The 14,815-nt window shown below is 44.5% G+C and overlaps 1 protein-coding gene across 1 annotated transcript; it reads left to right on the forward strand.

Moving 5' to 3' along the window:
- The first annotated feature begins 9,853 nt into the window (after positions 1-9,853).
- Positions 9,854-14,480, forward strand: LOC131231423 (probable (S)-N-methylcoclaurine 3'-hydroxylase isozyme 2). Its single transcript, XM_058227594.1, has 2 exons — positions 9,854-10,709; positions 13,690-14,480. The coding sequence occupies exons 1-2, from the start codon at positions 9,870-9,872 to the stop codon at positions 14,296-14,298; spliced, it is 1,449 nt and encodes a 482-aa protein (XP_058083577.1). The 5' UTR covers positions 9,854-9,869; the 3' UTR covers positions 14,299-14,480.
- The last annotated feature ends 335 nt before the right edge of the window (positions 14,481-14,815 follow it).

Below are 14,815 nucleotides of genomic sequence, written 5' to 3' on the forward strand. Positions count from 1 at the left end.
GTATCTGACGTTGCGTGCGATCCTAAACCGGGTTTTGCATACTGAAGTCGGTTCGAACCGAAACTTATACCATTACGACCGCACCGTCGCCGCGGTTCCAACGCCGCGTCTTGCATACCAATCTGGTACCCTGGTAGGGGGATGTGGACCCGTGTTCAGTTCGAGGAAAACGTCGCGCGTTGCAAATCCCAAGAGAATCCATCACATCAATGTCAAGTACACTCCCATCACTCACCATCACTTACACCCATCCCCAAGTACAACCACCCTCCCCAAAAGTCAATATTTTCTTAAAAGAAGGTACTCACTTACATCACTCATCATCACTTCTCTCCCATCATCTCCCTCTCTCATTTCTCCCAAGCTCCATGGGAGCAACTCACGTTCATGGCTTCCATGGGAGAGAGTAGTGTGGCCCACCTTTCTACCACCCGGTCCCACCATCCTAGCCCATCTCAACCATTGAAATTGTCCATTTGGGACTCTATCATGCATTGGCGGTAGAAGGAAGGAGAGATCTCGAGGTGGGTGCTTCTCTCTCTCTCTCTTTCTCATATTTTTTTTTATGTGATGTGTGGCCCACTCAGATGGACCCCACCTTGATGTATGTATTATCCAAACCGTCCAAGTCACATGGACCCTACCTTGTGGTGGTGGAAAATTAAAAAAAAAAGAAAAAGAGAGTATCAGATTGATTCAAAGTAGGTGGGCCATGTTCATGTGGAACCCACCTTGATGAGATGTGGGCCACGTCCATGTTGGACCCCACCATGATGCCTGTGTCAGTCCACATCGTCCAACGTCCAAAGACGCTGGACGTGGCTCAACAGAGAAGTGCGAACGGGCTTGGGGGTGGCTAGCAGTGAAGCGTGACGTTGGGGTGTACTAAGCTTTGGGTGGGCCGCTCATGCGGGCCCCACCATGATGTATATATATAATCCACGCCGTCTATCCCATTCCGCAGCTCATTTTAGGCGTTAAGCTGAGAAATGAAGCTAAACCGACTTTCTGATGGGCCATAGCATGGAGAATAGTACTTCACCATTGAATTACACCCCGATATTTCTAAATACCAAAACCAATCAAATATTGGGCTTGATGGGTTTGTGTTAAGACATAGGAACCAACGGCTGGGTTGGATTCCCCTAATAAGGGCCCCACATAGGAAAAACTATGAGAAAACCTCCTTTCAAAAAAAAAAATTATATTGTTTATTAGGCAGCAGCACACAAACGGACGCAGCTGCGGCTGCACGTGGACGGGAGAACGGGTAGGGATGGGTACAGCCATGGGCCCACCGTGACGTGTGTGATCATCAAGGTCGTGCATTTGATGGGCCCCTCCTTGCCGTGGAGCATCCCAAAAGAAGTCACCTGTGTGTGGTGCTAAGGTGGCCCACATCACAGGGAACATCAAGGATTAACGTCTGCCATTAAAACCCTCTTGGGTCAGAGAAGTTTTGAATCAAAATGATATTTGTTTTACCTCTTCATCCAGATCCATGTGACCTTATCAACCATTGGATGACAAAAAAAAAAGTGATGGTGGGCCCCACTTGAGACCCACCTATATTGGAAAAAAAGGGATTGGCTGTTGTACGCCACACACCAGCTACGTTGCTGCTGGAATAAACGTCAGCAAATTCTGTGGGTCCCACTGACGTATGTGTTTCACCATGCTAACCATCTGTTTTGATGGTGGGACCCACCTGCCAACTGACGTAGCAGGTCCTGTGGGTCCCATGTGATGTGTATGTATACCCAAGCCGTCCATTGGGGTGGGCCCCACCATTTTTTTTTTGGTGCTGTACAGGCACTGCTGCTGCACATTGGAAACCATAAATATCAGCCTCCCCCAAAGCTGTGGGTCCACATGTGTGGACCCACCTCATGTGTACGTATTCTATGCACGTGGGACCCACCTTTAATATATATATTATTTGCACTATGAGTTTGGGCAGCCTTCTGCCATTATGCAATATATAATATATAATATTATATTATCTAATATTTATTGTACTAATAATACTATATGGTAGGCCACGTACCTGGGACCCACCTGATGAACGATTTGGTTGGCGTACTTCACACAACTCGTTGCTGTGACGTTGATGTCAGCAAGTTCTGGTGGGACCCACCGTAGTGTATGTATTTCATCTGCACCGCCCATTTGGACGGTGCCATTTATGGCCCCACTTGATGGTTGCGTTCCATCCAAACCATCCATCTTTTGGGTGATCCACACCGCCCATCCTATTGGCAAGCTCGTCTTGGGCTTAAGGCTATAAATGAGAAAGATTTACTAGGTGGACCACACCACAGAAAACAGTAGAGAGATGAACGCCTACCATTGAAGCCCTTTTGGACCATGGCAGTCTTAGACTAAATTGATAATTGCTTTTCGTCCCAACCAGGTCTTTGTGGCCTTACTAGCAAACTGGATGGGAAATGAACTTGATGGTGGGCCCTGGAATTTTTTTTTATAACGGTGAAAATCATCATCTCCACTTCATTTGTGTTTTGGTCCAGATGATCTTTCAATACGATTCATCCCTTTGGAAATGTGCTAGATTGACCTCTAAATGGGTTAAGGACCCATTGGTGTGACCCATTGATGTGGCCCACTTGATGTATATGATGGCCCATTGGTGCGGCCCATTGATGCGGCTCACATGTTGTATTTTTGGCCCATGTGATGGGGCCCATCTATTGTGTATTCATGGCCCATTAGTGAGGCCCATTGTGATGTATATTAGGCCTTTGAGTGAGGCCATGGGCCCACTATACGTTTGGCTCTATGTGGGCCACTCCTTAGGGGCAATGCTTTTTAGATGTCCACGTCAATGGGCAATGATGGTTGAATGTCCACATTGTGACCTTCCCTTAGGCCTTGATAGTCCAATTCTCAACATTCACTTATGGGTTAACCCTAATTAGTGGGCCCCATTCACCATAGAAGGTTGGCTCTATGCTACCGGATTTCATATAACCACAACCAAGGGCCGATCTTTATATTAAGGTTGATCGGCTCTTCACCCTTGGACCCCGCCTTGTTTATGTGCTGATTATTGTGACTGATTTGCCGATTCTGATTATCAATCGATCCGATTGTCGTGACCGATTTGCCGATTCTGAGTATCGATCGATCCCGATTGTCGTGACCGATTTACCGATTCTGATTATAAATCGATCCGATTGTCGTGACCGATTTGCCGATTCTGATTATCGATCGATCCAATTGTCGTGACCGATTTGCCGATTCTGAGTATCGATCGATCCCGATTGTCGTGACAGATTTACCGATTCTGATTATAAATCGATCCGATTGTCGTGACCGATTTGTCGATTCTGATTAGCGATCGAGGCTAATTATTATGACCGATTTGCCGATTCTGATTATAAATCGATCCGATTGTCGTGACCGATTTGTCGATTCTGATTAGCGATCGAGGCTGATTATTGTGACCGATTTGCCGATTCTGATTAGCGATCGAGGCTGATTATTGTGACCGATTTGCCGATTCTGATTATCGATCGATCCGATTATCGTGACCGATTTGCCGATTCTGATTATCGATCGATTCCGATTTTCGTGACCGATTTACCGATTCTGATTATAAATCGATCCGATTGTCGTGACCGATTTGTCGATTCTGATTAGCGATCGAGGCTGATTATTGTGACCGATTTACCGATTCTGATTATCGATCGATCCGATTGTCGTGACCGATTTGCCGATTCTGATTAATGATCGAGGCTGATTATTGTGACCGATTTACCAATTCTGATTATCGATCGATCCGATTGTCATGACCGATTTGCCGATTCTGATTAGCGATCGAGGCTGGTTATTGTGACTGATTTACCAATTCTGATTATCAATCGAACCTGATTGTCGAGGTCGATTGTATGGGCCGATTCTGAGTGTCGATCTCGATTGTTGAGACCTATATGATGTATATGCGAACCGTAATTGAGGCCTGCTGTGATGTATTCATGGCCCATGGGCAAGGCCCATTGTGGTGTGTTCGTGGCCTATGGGCAAAGCCATTGTAATATGTATCAGGCCCATGATGTATGATGCATTTGACGTATTCTTGACCCATGTGTAGGGCCCACATGTCATGTATTCGAAGCTCATGAGCAGGGCCCACCTATTGTGTATATGTGGCCCTTGAGTAAGGCCCATGTTGTTGTATATTAGGTCCTTGTGTGAGGCCATGAGTCTACTATATATTAGGCTTTATGTGGGTCATTCCTTGAGGGCGATTCTGATTATAAATCGATCCGATTGTCGTGACCGATTTGTCGATGTCAGTTATTGATACCGATTATGAGTATGTGACAGCATAGCATTATAATATATGCCCATACGCATCATCTGCATGCTTGTTATGAGACGTGATTGACCATTGCATATGCCATAGGGCAGGTTGTTTATGGGGCTCCCTGGTAGGCGGAGTTGCCCCACATGAGAGCACGGCATGCGCAGGATTGATGCATGATCGGACTGTATGACTCATGCATCTCGCATTTGTGTGACATGACCACCGTACGCCCTAGCGACATCAGGGCCGTAGCCTCCACAGGTATTTTGTGGATGGCCGGATGGGACACCGGAAATCTGTTCTACATGGGGTGCTATAGATATCCCTAGGTGAAAGTCCCTAAACCCTCTTGGTTCCAGAGGTTGCTCCAACGTCTACACCGAGTGGATGCATGAGCGCATGAGGGCCGTATACCGTTAGGCCGCGTCTCCCACTGTGTCGTGGTCGGTTGGAAGGGGGTACGGCCTTACCTGCCCGAGAGGAGGGGGCAATGCTAGGCTGAGTCTGACCAGCTCGAGGAATGGGTCCGCTATCGACGAGCCGGGCCCGATATTGGCAGGCGGATAGTGAGGTCTCTTCCACTCACCTTGTTGCGCGCGATGGGGTGGCAATCTGGTTTGGAGTGTAATAGACCCCGGTGATTCCCCAGAGAGAAACCGTACTGATATGTGGATTTATTGAGCAGGAATTACATATTCATTCATTCACTATCCACTCGGGTTGGTGGTGCGTAACTATTTGTTACGTGTACCTTCACATAACCAGGATTTCGGTTGGGCGCGCGACTAACCTGAGATCAGGAGTTTACCACATTGGGTCTGACTGTCCAAATTTAGGTATGGGACTGGTTTGGATAGAAGTCCCTTGTGGTGGACCCCGTAGTCTGCGATACTACGTACTATGATCCCGACTTCACACTCCAGCATGGTCATTTCATTCGCACCACATATTACATTGCATCCGCAGTACCTAGCATTTTGGGTTACTATGTTTCTGCACTTATATGGCATAGACGGACTTAGCAGGATTTACATATTGCATTGTACCCTCAGTATATGATTTTTGGCTCTCTTTGACTCCTCCTTTGTATAGCTGATCTGTATTCCATTTACTTTGATATTATGTAACTTACGGACTTACTAGTATAATTCCGCTTACTCTGATATTGCATCTTTTCAGTATTTCCATTTATTCCATTGTATGATTTATGGCATTGTATTGCATACTTGGCCCTTACCTTGTGCACACACTTACACCACCCTCTAAGCTTTCTATAAGCTTATGCACGATAGATGCGTGCAGGTGATGTTAGGTTGCAGCAGTGTTGAGCTTGGAGTGTGCAGCGATCTTCTGGAGCTTGATTTTCGATTTATGTATTTCCTTTTAGCATTGTACTCAAATGATTATATTAGTGGATATGTGATGATGATGTTGCCTTTGTGAATTGGGTAATCTTGTGGTTATGCTTACTACGAGTTAAATGTTCATTTAAAAAAAAAATATATATATATATATATATATATATATATATATATATATATATATATATATATATATATATATAAAATCCTCCTTGTAGGATCCCAGGATCGGAATCTGGCGTCTGGACGCTAGGAGCTAGGAATGGGGTACTACAGAGGCTGTCGGCACCGGATTTGATGATTGGGATTCCTGTGAATCTGATTTCCGGGTTTGGGGCGTGACATATACGAGCCTGTCCGTCTAGCAAGTGGGTCCCACATGGGGCCCAACATATATATACATACATATATATATATATATATAGATATATATATATATATATATATATATATATATATCTATATAGGGAGGTGCAGGGTGCAGCGTCCACTCCTCTGGACGTACTGGATTAACGGTGTGGATATAAAAATCAAGGTGGGGTCCATGGACGGTTCAAATGGGACCCACAGAACTTGCTGAGGTATGCAGCATCTGCTGCCGCTGTTGAGGACCACAAATGGACGGTCTAGATCGAACACAGACATCAGGTGGGTCCACACGTGTGGCTCATCTGCATTAAATAAAGCTAATATTTATTTATTTATTAATTATTTTATTTTATGATTATTTTACAAACGGTCCAGTAGCAGCTGCTGCTGGACATTCAAACGAGTGGACAGTGATGGATAAATTCATTAAGGTGGGTCCCACCGTCCATTTGACTGGACGACGTAAATATAAAACACATTAATCAAGGTGGGTCCCACCTATCCACACGTGAGGGGTGGGCCCACACCTCAAAACAGATGGTGGCGTGGATATAAACCACATGCATCAACAATGTTACCACCGTTCAGCGTTGCTGGATGCTGGATACAACACATACTCTAGGTGGGTCCCACACACGGATAGCTTGGATATGTGCATCATAGGTGGGGTCCACCGCCATGTCTGGATAGATGAACAGTGTGAACACATCCATCCAGGTGGGTCCACACGTACAAGCCTTGGATGGCCTAGATAAACCCATTCAATGGTGAGGGTTTCCACCGTCCATCACGTCCTGCAAGTGGACGGATGACGTGGATTCCTCCTACGCATCAGGTGGGTCATGTCCAGAAGGACAGACGGTATGGATGAAATCTACACACATTAGGTGGCCCATACATCAAAAGGAAAATGGAGAAAGAGAGGGAGAGAGATAGAGAAAAAGAGGGAGCAATCGGAGTAGCGAAGGGACCCCGCCACTATGAGCCCCTCCTTGATACAAATCACACATCAAGATGGGTCCCACCATATGTGGGCCCTTTAATCATCAAAATCACACAAAAAAATCACCCACCATCGATCTCCTATTCCCTTCTTCCGCCAACACGATTTAGAGCTCCAAGGAAATGATTCCAACAGTTGAGATGATCTTTGGAGGGTGGGGACGGGAGGTAGGAAGTGGGCCACACAAAGCTCTCTCATGGGGCTTGCTTGGACGTGGGATGCTTGCTTGGAGAATGAGAGAGACATGAGAGAGAGAGGTGTAAGAGAGAGAGGGATGAGTGAGTGATGAGGTGTGATGGGTGAGTGAGTGATGGATGTGTACTTGTGTAAGAGAAAGTGTTGACTTTTGGGAAGAGTGGTTATACTTGGGGATGGGATGGAGTGATAGGTTATACTTTGATTGATTGATATAATGTGTCGAAAAGATTCTCTCGTAATTGCAACACGTTGTGTTTTCCTCGAACTGAACGCGGGCCTATATCTCCTGGCCCGGGTATCCCCTCGGCACACGAGACGCGGCGCTAGAACCGCAGCGACGGCACAGTCATACTAGTACAAGTTTTGGGTCGAGCCGACTTCGGTATGAAGGACTCTTCTTAGGATCACGCGTAAATGTTGGATACAAGTCAAGGGTTGCCAGAATTCGACTACGGAAGCCTACAAAATGGTACGGTTTAGGATACGAGCCTTACATACCCAAAGTAGGAGGGTATATTTATAGGTTTTCTAGCAGTTTGCGTATCCCATTAGATCTTTTAGATATGTTGTAGGGTCCCGTATTAGAGTAGGGCTTTGCTTCTGGGAATATTTTCAATTCCGCCTTAATTGGCACGATTTTCGGCCAAGATCTCACCAAATCAGGGTCAGTTTTCAAGTTCGAGGTTGGGTAGATAGCTTGGTTGAGATGGTTAGAGTCTCAGTATGAGTTCTGATCTTAACTAGTTTAACTCGGCAGGTGAGTCCTTCATAAAAACTTAGTTCGGCTTCCCTAGTAGTGGACGCGTTGATGGTTCGTGAGATTGCACTGCCAGTTCCTCGCCACGTGTCTCATATGACTGGTTAGTTTAATTTTCTCTATAACAAATGATATTTTTGTGTGCCTCACGTGTGTGTGATGAAGAGGGAGAGAATTAAAATAAATAAATAAATAAATAAAAGAAGAAGAAGATGAAATTTAGGTTTAAAAAAGACTTATCATGCTGAGTCGAGTTTATAGGCTTTTGGGGTGGTAAGCTCGAGATCAATCAAATTTACAATTCGGATCCTAATTTAAGATCAAGCTTGACTGTCAGCCCTAATATACCACTCCAAACCTAGCCTAATATGGGCCAAGCCTAAAGGCACCTCAGGACTATCCGGCCCATTGGCAGCCCTATGTTCAAATAGGAAGCTGATTGTGTATTGAGTAACCCAGTATGCCATAGTGTACTACAGTATAATACACTTAGTAAACTTTGTGAGGCCCACGGTGATGTATGTGCTATATATGCCTACCACTAAAATCTTCTTATGGACCATAAAAGTTTTGGATTAAGCTGATTTATATATTTTTTCACTTTCCTCTAAGGTCCATGTGACCTTAAGGGCTTGTTTGGCCGGGCAGATTAGATGGGATTAGTTGGTATTAGAGTGGATTGCACGGATTTCAAAATAATGATAGCTGCATCAGTGGATTGGTGCAAGATCTATGGGATTGCTATATTTTGGGAGTGCGATATCGGGTCTATATGGCACGCCCAGCTAATCCCGGGATTAAACCTTCCAATCCCTTTCAACCCCTCGAACCAAACATATCCCAGACAATTTTGAAGGGATTAGGGTGAATTGGATGAGATTTAAAGGTAATGATAGTGATGTCAGTGAATTGTCTTAAGATCTATGGGATTGCTATATCCCAGGATAAGGATCTGCCCGGCCAAACAGGCCCCAGGGACAGGTTGTATGAAGAATGAAAATCACAGCGGGCTCAGAAAAGGCTTCAATGGTGTACATCATTATCTCCCCTGTTTTCCGTACTTGCTTTGGATATGACACAATTGTTGTCTCGTGCCGGCACATGATCTTGGAAAAGATATGGACGGCGTGGACAAGACACATACATCTAAAGTGGGACCTGCTGCCATTACTATATGCTATATGGTACTGAGTTGCTCAGTAAGCAATCACCTTCCGTTCAAAGGTAAGCGAAGTGGCTGGTGTGTGGGTGTGCTTAGTGCCAAGGCGAGCGCTGACGCCCCTCCAGCTCCAAGTTGATGTATTTATTATATCCACACCGTTCATCCATTTGGTGAGATCATTTTCGATCATTAGTTCAAAAGTACAAAGCTCAAGTGGACCATACTACAAATATTAGCAGAGACAATGATTCTCACGTTTAAAACATTTGTGGGCCACCGTAATATTTATTTTCTCCAATTTATTCATAAGGTCACACATGAGTAAAAACAAATATCATATTGATCCAAAACTTCTGTGACCCCAAGAGGGTTTCAATGGTAGACGTTCAATCCCCCACTAAATTTTGCAGTGTGGTCCACTTAATCTTTTGATCTGTCATATTTTTCGGATTAACAGTTACAAAAATCTCTCCAAATGGACAGACGGTTTGGATATAACCAATACCTCGTTAAGTGACCCACACAACTTAGTGACGTCATCACAGAGCCATTTAAGTGGCGTGTGGTACACCAGTCAATCTACTTCCCGTTCAAACATAGCAGGTTTGGTGTGGGCCCTATCTTCGTATGGTTCTAATCTATATATAGTCCCCCAGACTCACATCCTCATCCCACTCCAAACCTAAGTAAGCATGGCATTCCTTGTGATCCTCCTCTTCCTACCTCTTATATACCTCTTCCTACGTAAACCATCTCCCAAAAACCTTCCCCCGGGTCCATTTGCATGGCCCATCATAGGAACCCTCCTACCCAAGCTCAAAAAACAGCCCCACATCGAACTCTCCAAGCTAGCCAATACCTATGGCCCACTCATGCTCCTCAAGTTCGGGGTCGAGCCCGTGGTCGTTGCATCGAGCCACACCGCAGCAATGGAAGTCCTCAAGGACCAGGACCGCGTCCTATCAGGCCGCTTCGCACCCCACAGCACCCGCATCAAGGGCTACATCGAGCACTCCATGGTGTGGGCCGATTGTACGGATTACTGGAAGATGATACGTAAGATATGCAGGACAGAGCTCTTCTCGACCAAGATGTTAGACGCGCAAGCGTCCGCAAGAGAGGCGAAAGTCGTTGAACTGATCGAATTCCTCCGTCGCAAGGACGGTGAGGTCGTGAAGTTCGCTGACGTGATCTTCGGTGCTATTTTGAATGTGCTCGGTGCACTCATTTTCAATAAGGATGTTTTTGATTTTGAGGACAAGACGGATAATAACTTGGGAATGAAAGGGATGATTCGGCAGCTGATGATCTTGGCGTCGATCCCGAATCTGGCCGATCTGTATCCGATCCTCGGTCGTTCGGATCTCCAGGGGCTGAGGAAAGCATCAGCGGTGTGTGTGAAGCGGATGAACGATTCATGGGCTGGGATCGTGAAGGAACGAAGGGCGAGTAACGATCAATCCAAGAATGATTTCTTGCAAGTGCTGATCGACGCTGGATTTACCGATGCACAGATCGACGCCATGCTATTGGTTTGCACTCTTTCCATCTGGATTTTATCTTATTTGGTACTATAAGATCGACCTCATGGGAACTTCCCATTAGGTCTAGTTGTGTGGGCCCACCTTGATTTCCATCGAACATCAACACTGCATTTGATGGGTCCCCTTTACTTCATGGGATATCCCAAAAATCAGCCTGTATGTAACTCAGGTGAGGCATATCATATAAACCCATGGGAAGACATGCTTAACACATATAAAAGTACCTGGTGGGGCCCACCTGAGCTTTGGATGTTTCTGAATCTTGTTCTGACACCTAATCCAAGTGGTACATACACAATGGATGGTCTGGATTTGTGAAACACATCTTAATGGGCCCACCCTATAAATGATAGTGAATGTTTTAATGGAAGGGTAACTAGTCTCAACTACTGTATGCGGTGTGGCTGATTTTTAATCCCGTGGCCCACCATAGAATGATGCATCTGACTGATGAGATTGATGTTCGACGAACATCACGGTGGGTCCACACAGCTCGATCTCGTATTAACATTACCCTCTTTATTACTCTCACATTTTACATTAATTTGGAATGAAATGATGTTTAATTATTCTCACATTTTATATTAATTTGGAATGAATATGATGTGTGCCGCTGCCACTTGCATTTAGAGTGTAGCGGCAATTTCGTGATTAAAGGGTATCTTATATTTGTCTTGTCACTTTCGAGAGTCAGTGTCAAACGTACGTCCGTCCGCACCCACTGGGGCCACATCCTGAGATGGTCCGGTGATTTGAACCGTACTATTCTCTTTACTGCCATAGATCGTCTAAGATCCCTGTTTTAACCTATTTTTTCCTAAAACCACTAATCTCTGTGGGGTCCATGACGTTGTATACCTTTCCTGTGGTCCACTAGAGTTTTGGATCAGGATAATTTTAGGGGGTGTTTTGGAGCATGGGATTAGATGAGTTTAAGTGGGATGGAATTACCAAAATGTAATGATTACATTGTGTAGGGTTTGTCTCGTAATCCCATGGACTGAGGCCATCCCACTCCATGTTTGGGAAATGGGTTGACATCTCATTTTGCTAATCCCGGTTGGTGCTCTATAAGCTCCACCATGATGTATGTGTTTCATCCGTGCTGTCCACCCATTCTTCCATGTCATTTTATGGTATGAGCTTAAAAATAAGTTTGATCCAAATCTCAAGTGGACCACATAGTCCTATGAGGTTTTTAATGATTTAATTCAATCACTATTGTTTTCCCATGGTGTGGTCCACCTTAGATTTATATTTACCTCATATTTATATCTACCTCATTTTTTGGATGAAGCCTAAAAATTATATTTCAAAATAGATGGACAACATGGATAAAATACATATATCATGGTAGAGTTCACATAGCACTGACCACTGGCTACACGAAATCCAAAGTATGCTGATATAAACTTTTGTTCCAGCGTTGATTCCAAGAAGGGCTTCACAGCCCATACCTTGTGTAATTCCTAAACACACCTTGCAATGATCCATAGAATCTCGAAACCCACTTCCACCAAAACCAACTTAAACCCATGCCCCAAACGCCCCTTAGGGCCAATTTGGCCGGCGGATTGGAAGGGATTGAAAGGAATTGAAAGGTAAATCCCCGAATTGGCCGGGCATGCCAAATAGAATTGGTTTACGGGATATAGCAATTCCATGGGTTTGCCAGCATCCACTGACATCACCATCATTACTTTAAAATCCATCCGATCTACCCTAATCCTGTTCAATTTTCCTTTAGACGTGTTTGGTTTGATGGATTAGAAGGGCAATCTCGGGATTGGACGGCCGTGCCAAACCTACTCAGTGATCTAATTCATAGATATAGCGATCCCATGGATCTTGCACAATCATTACCTTGAACGTGATGCCACCCACCTGAATACCATTCAATCCATGCCACCACGCACATATTCCGTACACTTGTTTTTAAAAAGCCGTGGAAACGGAAATGTTCACCATTGAAACCCTACCGGGGATGACCATGATGTTTATACACCATCCAAACCATTCGTATGGTTATTACCACACGGATAAACCGGAGGTAGAAGTATCATCCTAATACAAAACTTCTGTCACAGCTAGGCGTTCAATCCTCACGGTTTGGTGTAGTGTGGCCCACATGATATTTGGATCTAAATATTTTTTAGAATAATATCGTATTTTTGACTTGAAAAAATATGGACGGAGTGGATTTGTCAGATACATCTCTATGAGCCCCACATAGCTGCCCGCGGTCACACCCCCATCCAAATCGGATTGCGTACTGAGTAACGATTGCGTACTGAGTAAACTCGGTTGGGACTAATGTGTGTAGGTATCCACGCCGTCCATCCGTTTATTGGTTGGTAAGAAAATTGAAGCATGCCCAAAGCTCAACTGGACCACACCACAGGAAACAGTGGGAATAAAGACTTCCACCGTTGAAACCTTGGTAGGGCCCACAGTGATGTTTATTTGTCATCCAACCTGTTAATAAGATAAAAAAAAAGACATGGATGAAGGGAAAACACAAATAACCGATTGATACAAAACTTCCTTGGCCCCGAGATATTTTTGACTGTAGAATTTTAATTCACACTGTTTCCTGTGGTGAGGTCCACTTGAGATTTGGATATACTTTGTTTTTAGAATAGATATCTAAATTATCTGTTAAAATGGATGGACGGAGTGGATAAAATATATAAATCATGGTGGACCCCACAGAGTTTACTCCGTACGCAATCCCCCTCCCACGGTTTTCACGTCGTCAATATTGACTGCTGAAGGAAGTACCCCTGTTTACTCTTCTAATCACGAGAATGCCATTACTAGTATTTACTAAAAAGAGAATCCCTTTATGCTCTGGCGGAGGGTAATGGATGATACACAGGCACTACAATTAACTAAAATGATACGAATCATTTTAAGCAGCACCCAAACAGACCCTTAATTACATGCTAATCCATCTTTGTGCTGACAGGAAACATTCGGACCCGGATCCGACACCAGTACCTCCACCATCGAGTGGGCCATGGCAGAACTTCTAAGGAACCCCACCAAGCTGAGAAAGGTCCGAGAAGAACTAGACAAGGTGATCGGACCAAACAGAGCCGTCAAAGAATCTGACCTGCCCCATCTTCCTTACCTCCATGCATGCGTGAAAGAGACGCTTCGGTTACACCCTCCGGTCACATTTCTCCTGCCCCACCGAGCCATCGAGACCTGTGAGGTGATGAACTACACCGTCCCTAAAGACTGTCAGCTTATGGTGAATACTTACGCAATCGGTAGAGACCCGAAGACCTGGCCAAACCCCTTATCCTTCACACCCGAGCGCTTTCTAGAATCTGATGTTGATTACCAGGGGAACGATTTCCACTACATACCATTTGGAGCTGGAAGGCGGATCTGTCCTGGGCTGTCGTTGGCAACACGAGTCGTACGGTTGATTCTTGGATCTCTCATCCATACCTTTGAATGGAGCCTTCCTAATGGTATGAATCCAGACGAACTCGATATGACTGACAAGTTCGGCCTAGCACTCTTGAAGGATGAGCCGCTGCTTGTCATCCCAAAAGCGAGAGCTTAAACACTCATGGAGTTCCTCTTTTCTTATCTGCATTTGTGTTTGTTATCTTGTATTTAAAGAACCATGTCTATTAGATGGTAATGATCTTTGATCTTCTTGTAAGGACTGTGATTTGAAATGGTTCACACCTGTTCTAAAGCTTTGCATCTTATAATAAAAATGTGAATTTAGATCGGACTAAATTGCTTTTCTTTTTTTTTTTTCCCCTAAAAAAAAGGGAATTTTGACTAAAGTAGCTAGTGGTAATGCCAAACGCTTAAAAAAAAAAAAGGACTTCTAAAATGAATTTGGCGATAGCCACCTTACAACTTTTTCAAAAAGTTTGGGATAAATTATTCCTCAATACAATTTGCATCGAGCCCGGTGCCTGTCAAGGAATGATGGTAGGCGAGATTAGGATGGGGTAAGCACTGGTGCATTTTATGATGTTTGTGACAAATTCACACGGTTCACATGTTTTGCTATATCATTTTATGACTTGAGCCTAAAATAAGGTAGATCCAATGCTCAAGTGGGC

The sequence above is a fragment of the Magnolia sinica genome, chromosome 17, assembly GCF_029962835.1.
Source record: "Magnolia sinica isolate HGM2019 chromosome 17, MsV1, whole genome shotgun sequence".
Taxonomy (NCBI): Eukaryota; Viridiplantae; Streptophyta; class Magnoliopsida; order Magnoliales; family Magnoliaceae; genus Magnolia; species Magnolia sinica.

Excerpts from the sequence above, each read along its gene's own strand:
- LOC131231423 (XM_058227594.1), top strand. The coding sequence starts at position 9,870 with ATGGCATTCCTTGTGATCCTCCTCTTCCTACCTCTTATATACCTCTTC. Across the intron at positions 10,710-13,689 it reads AGATCGACGCCATGCTATTG|GAAACATTCGGACCCGGATC; the intron begins GTTTGCACTCTT and ends TTGTGCTGACAG.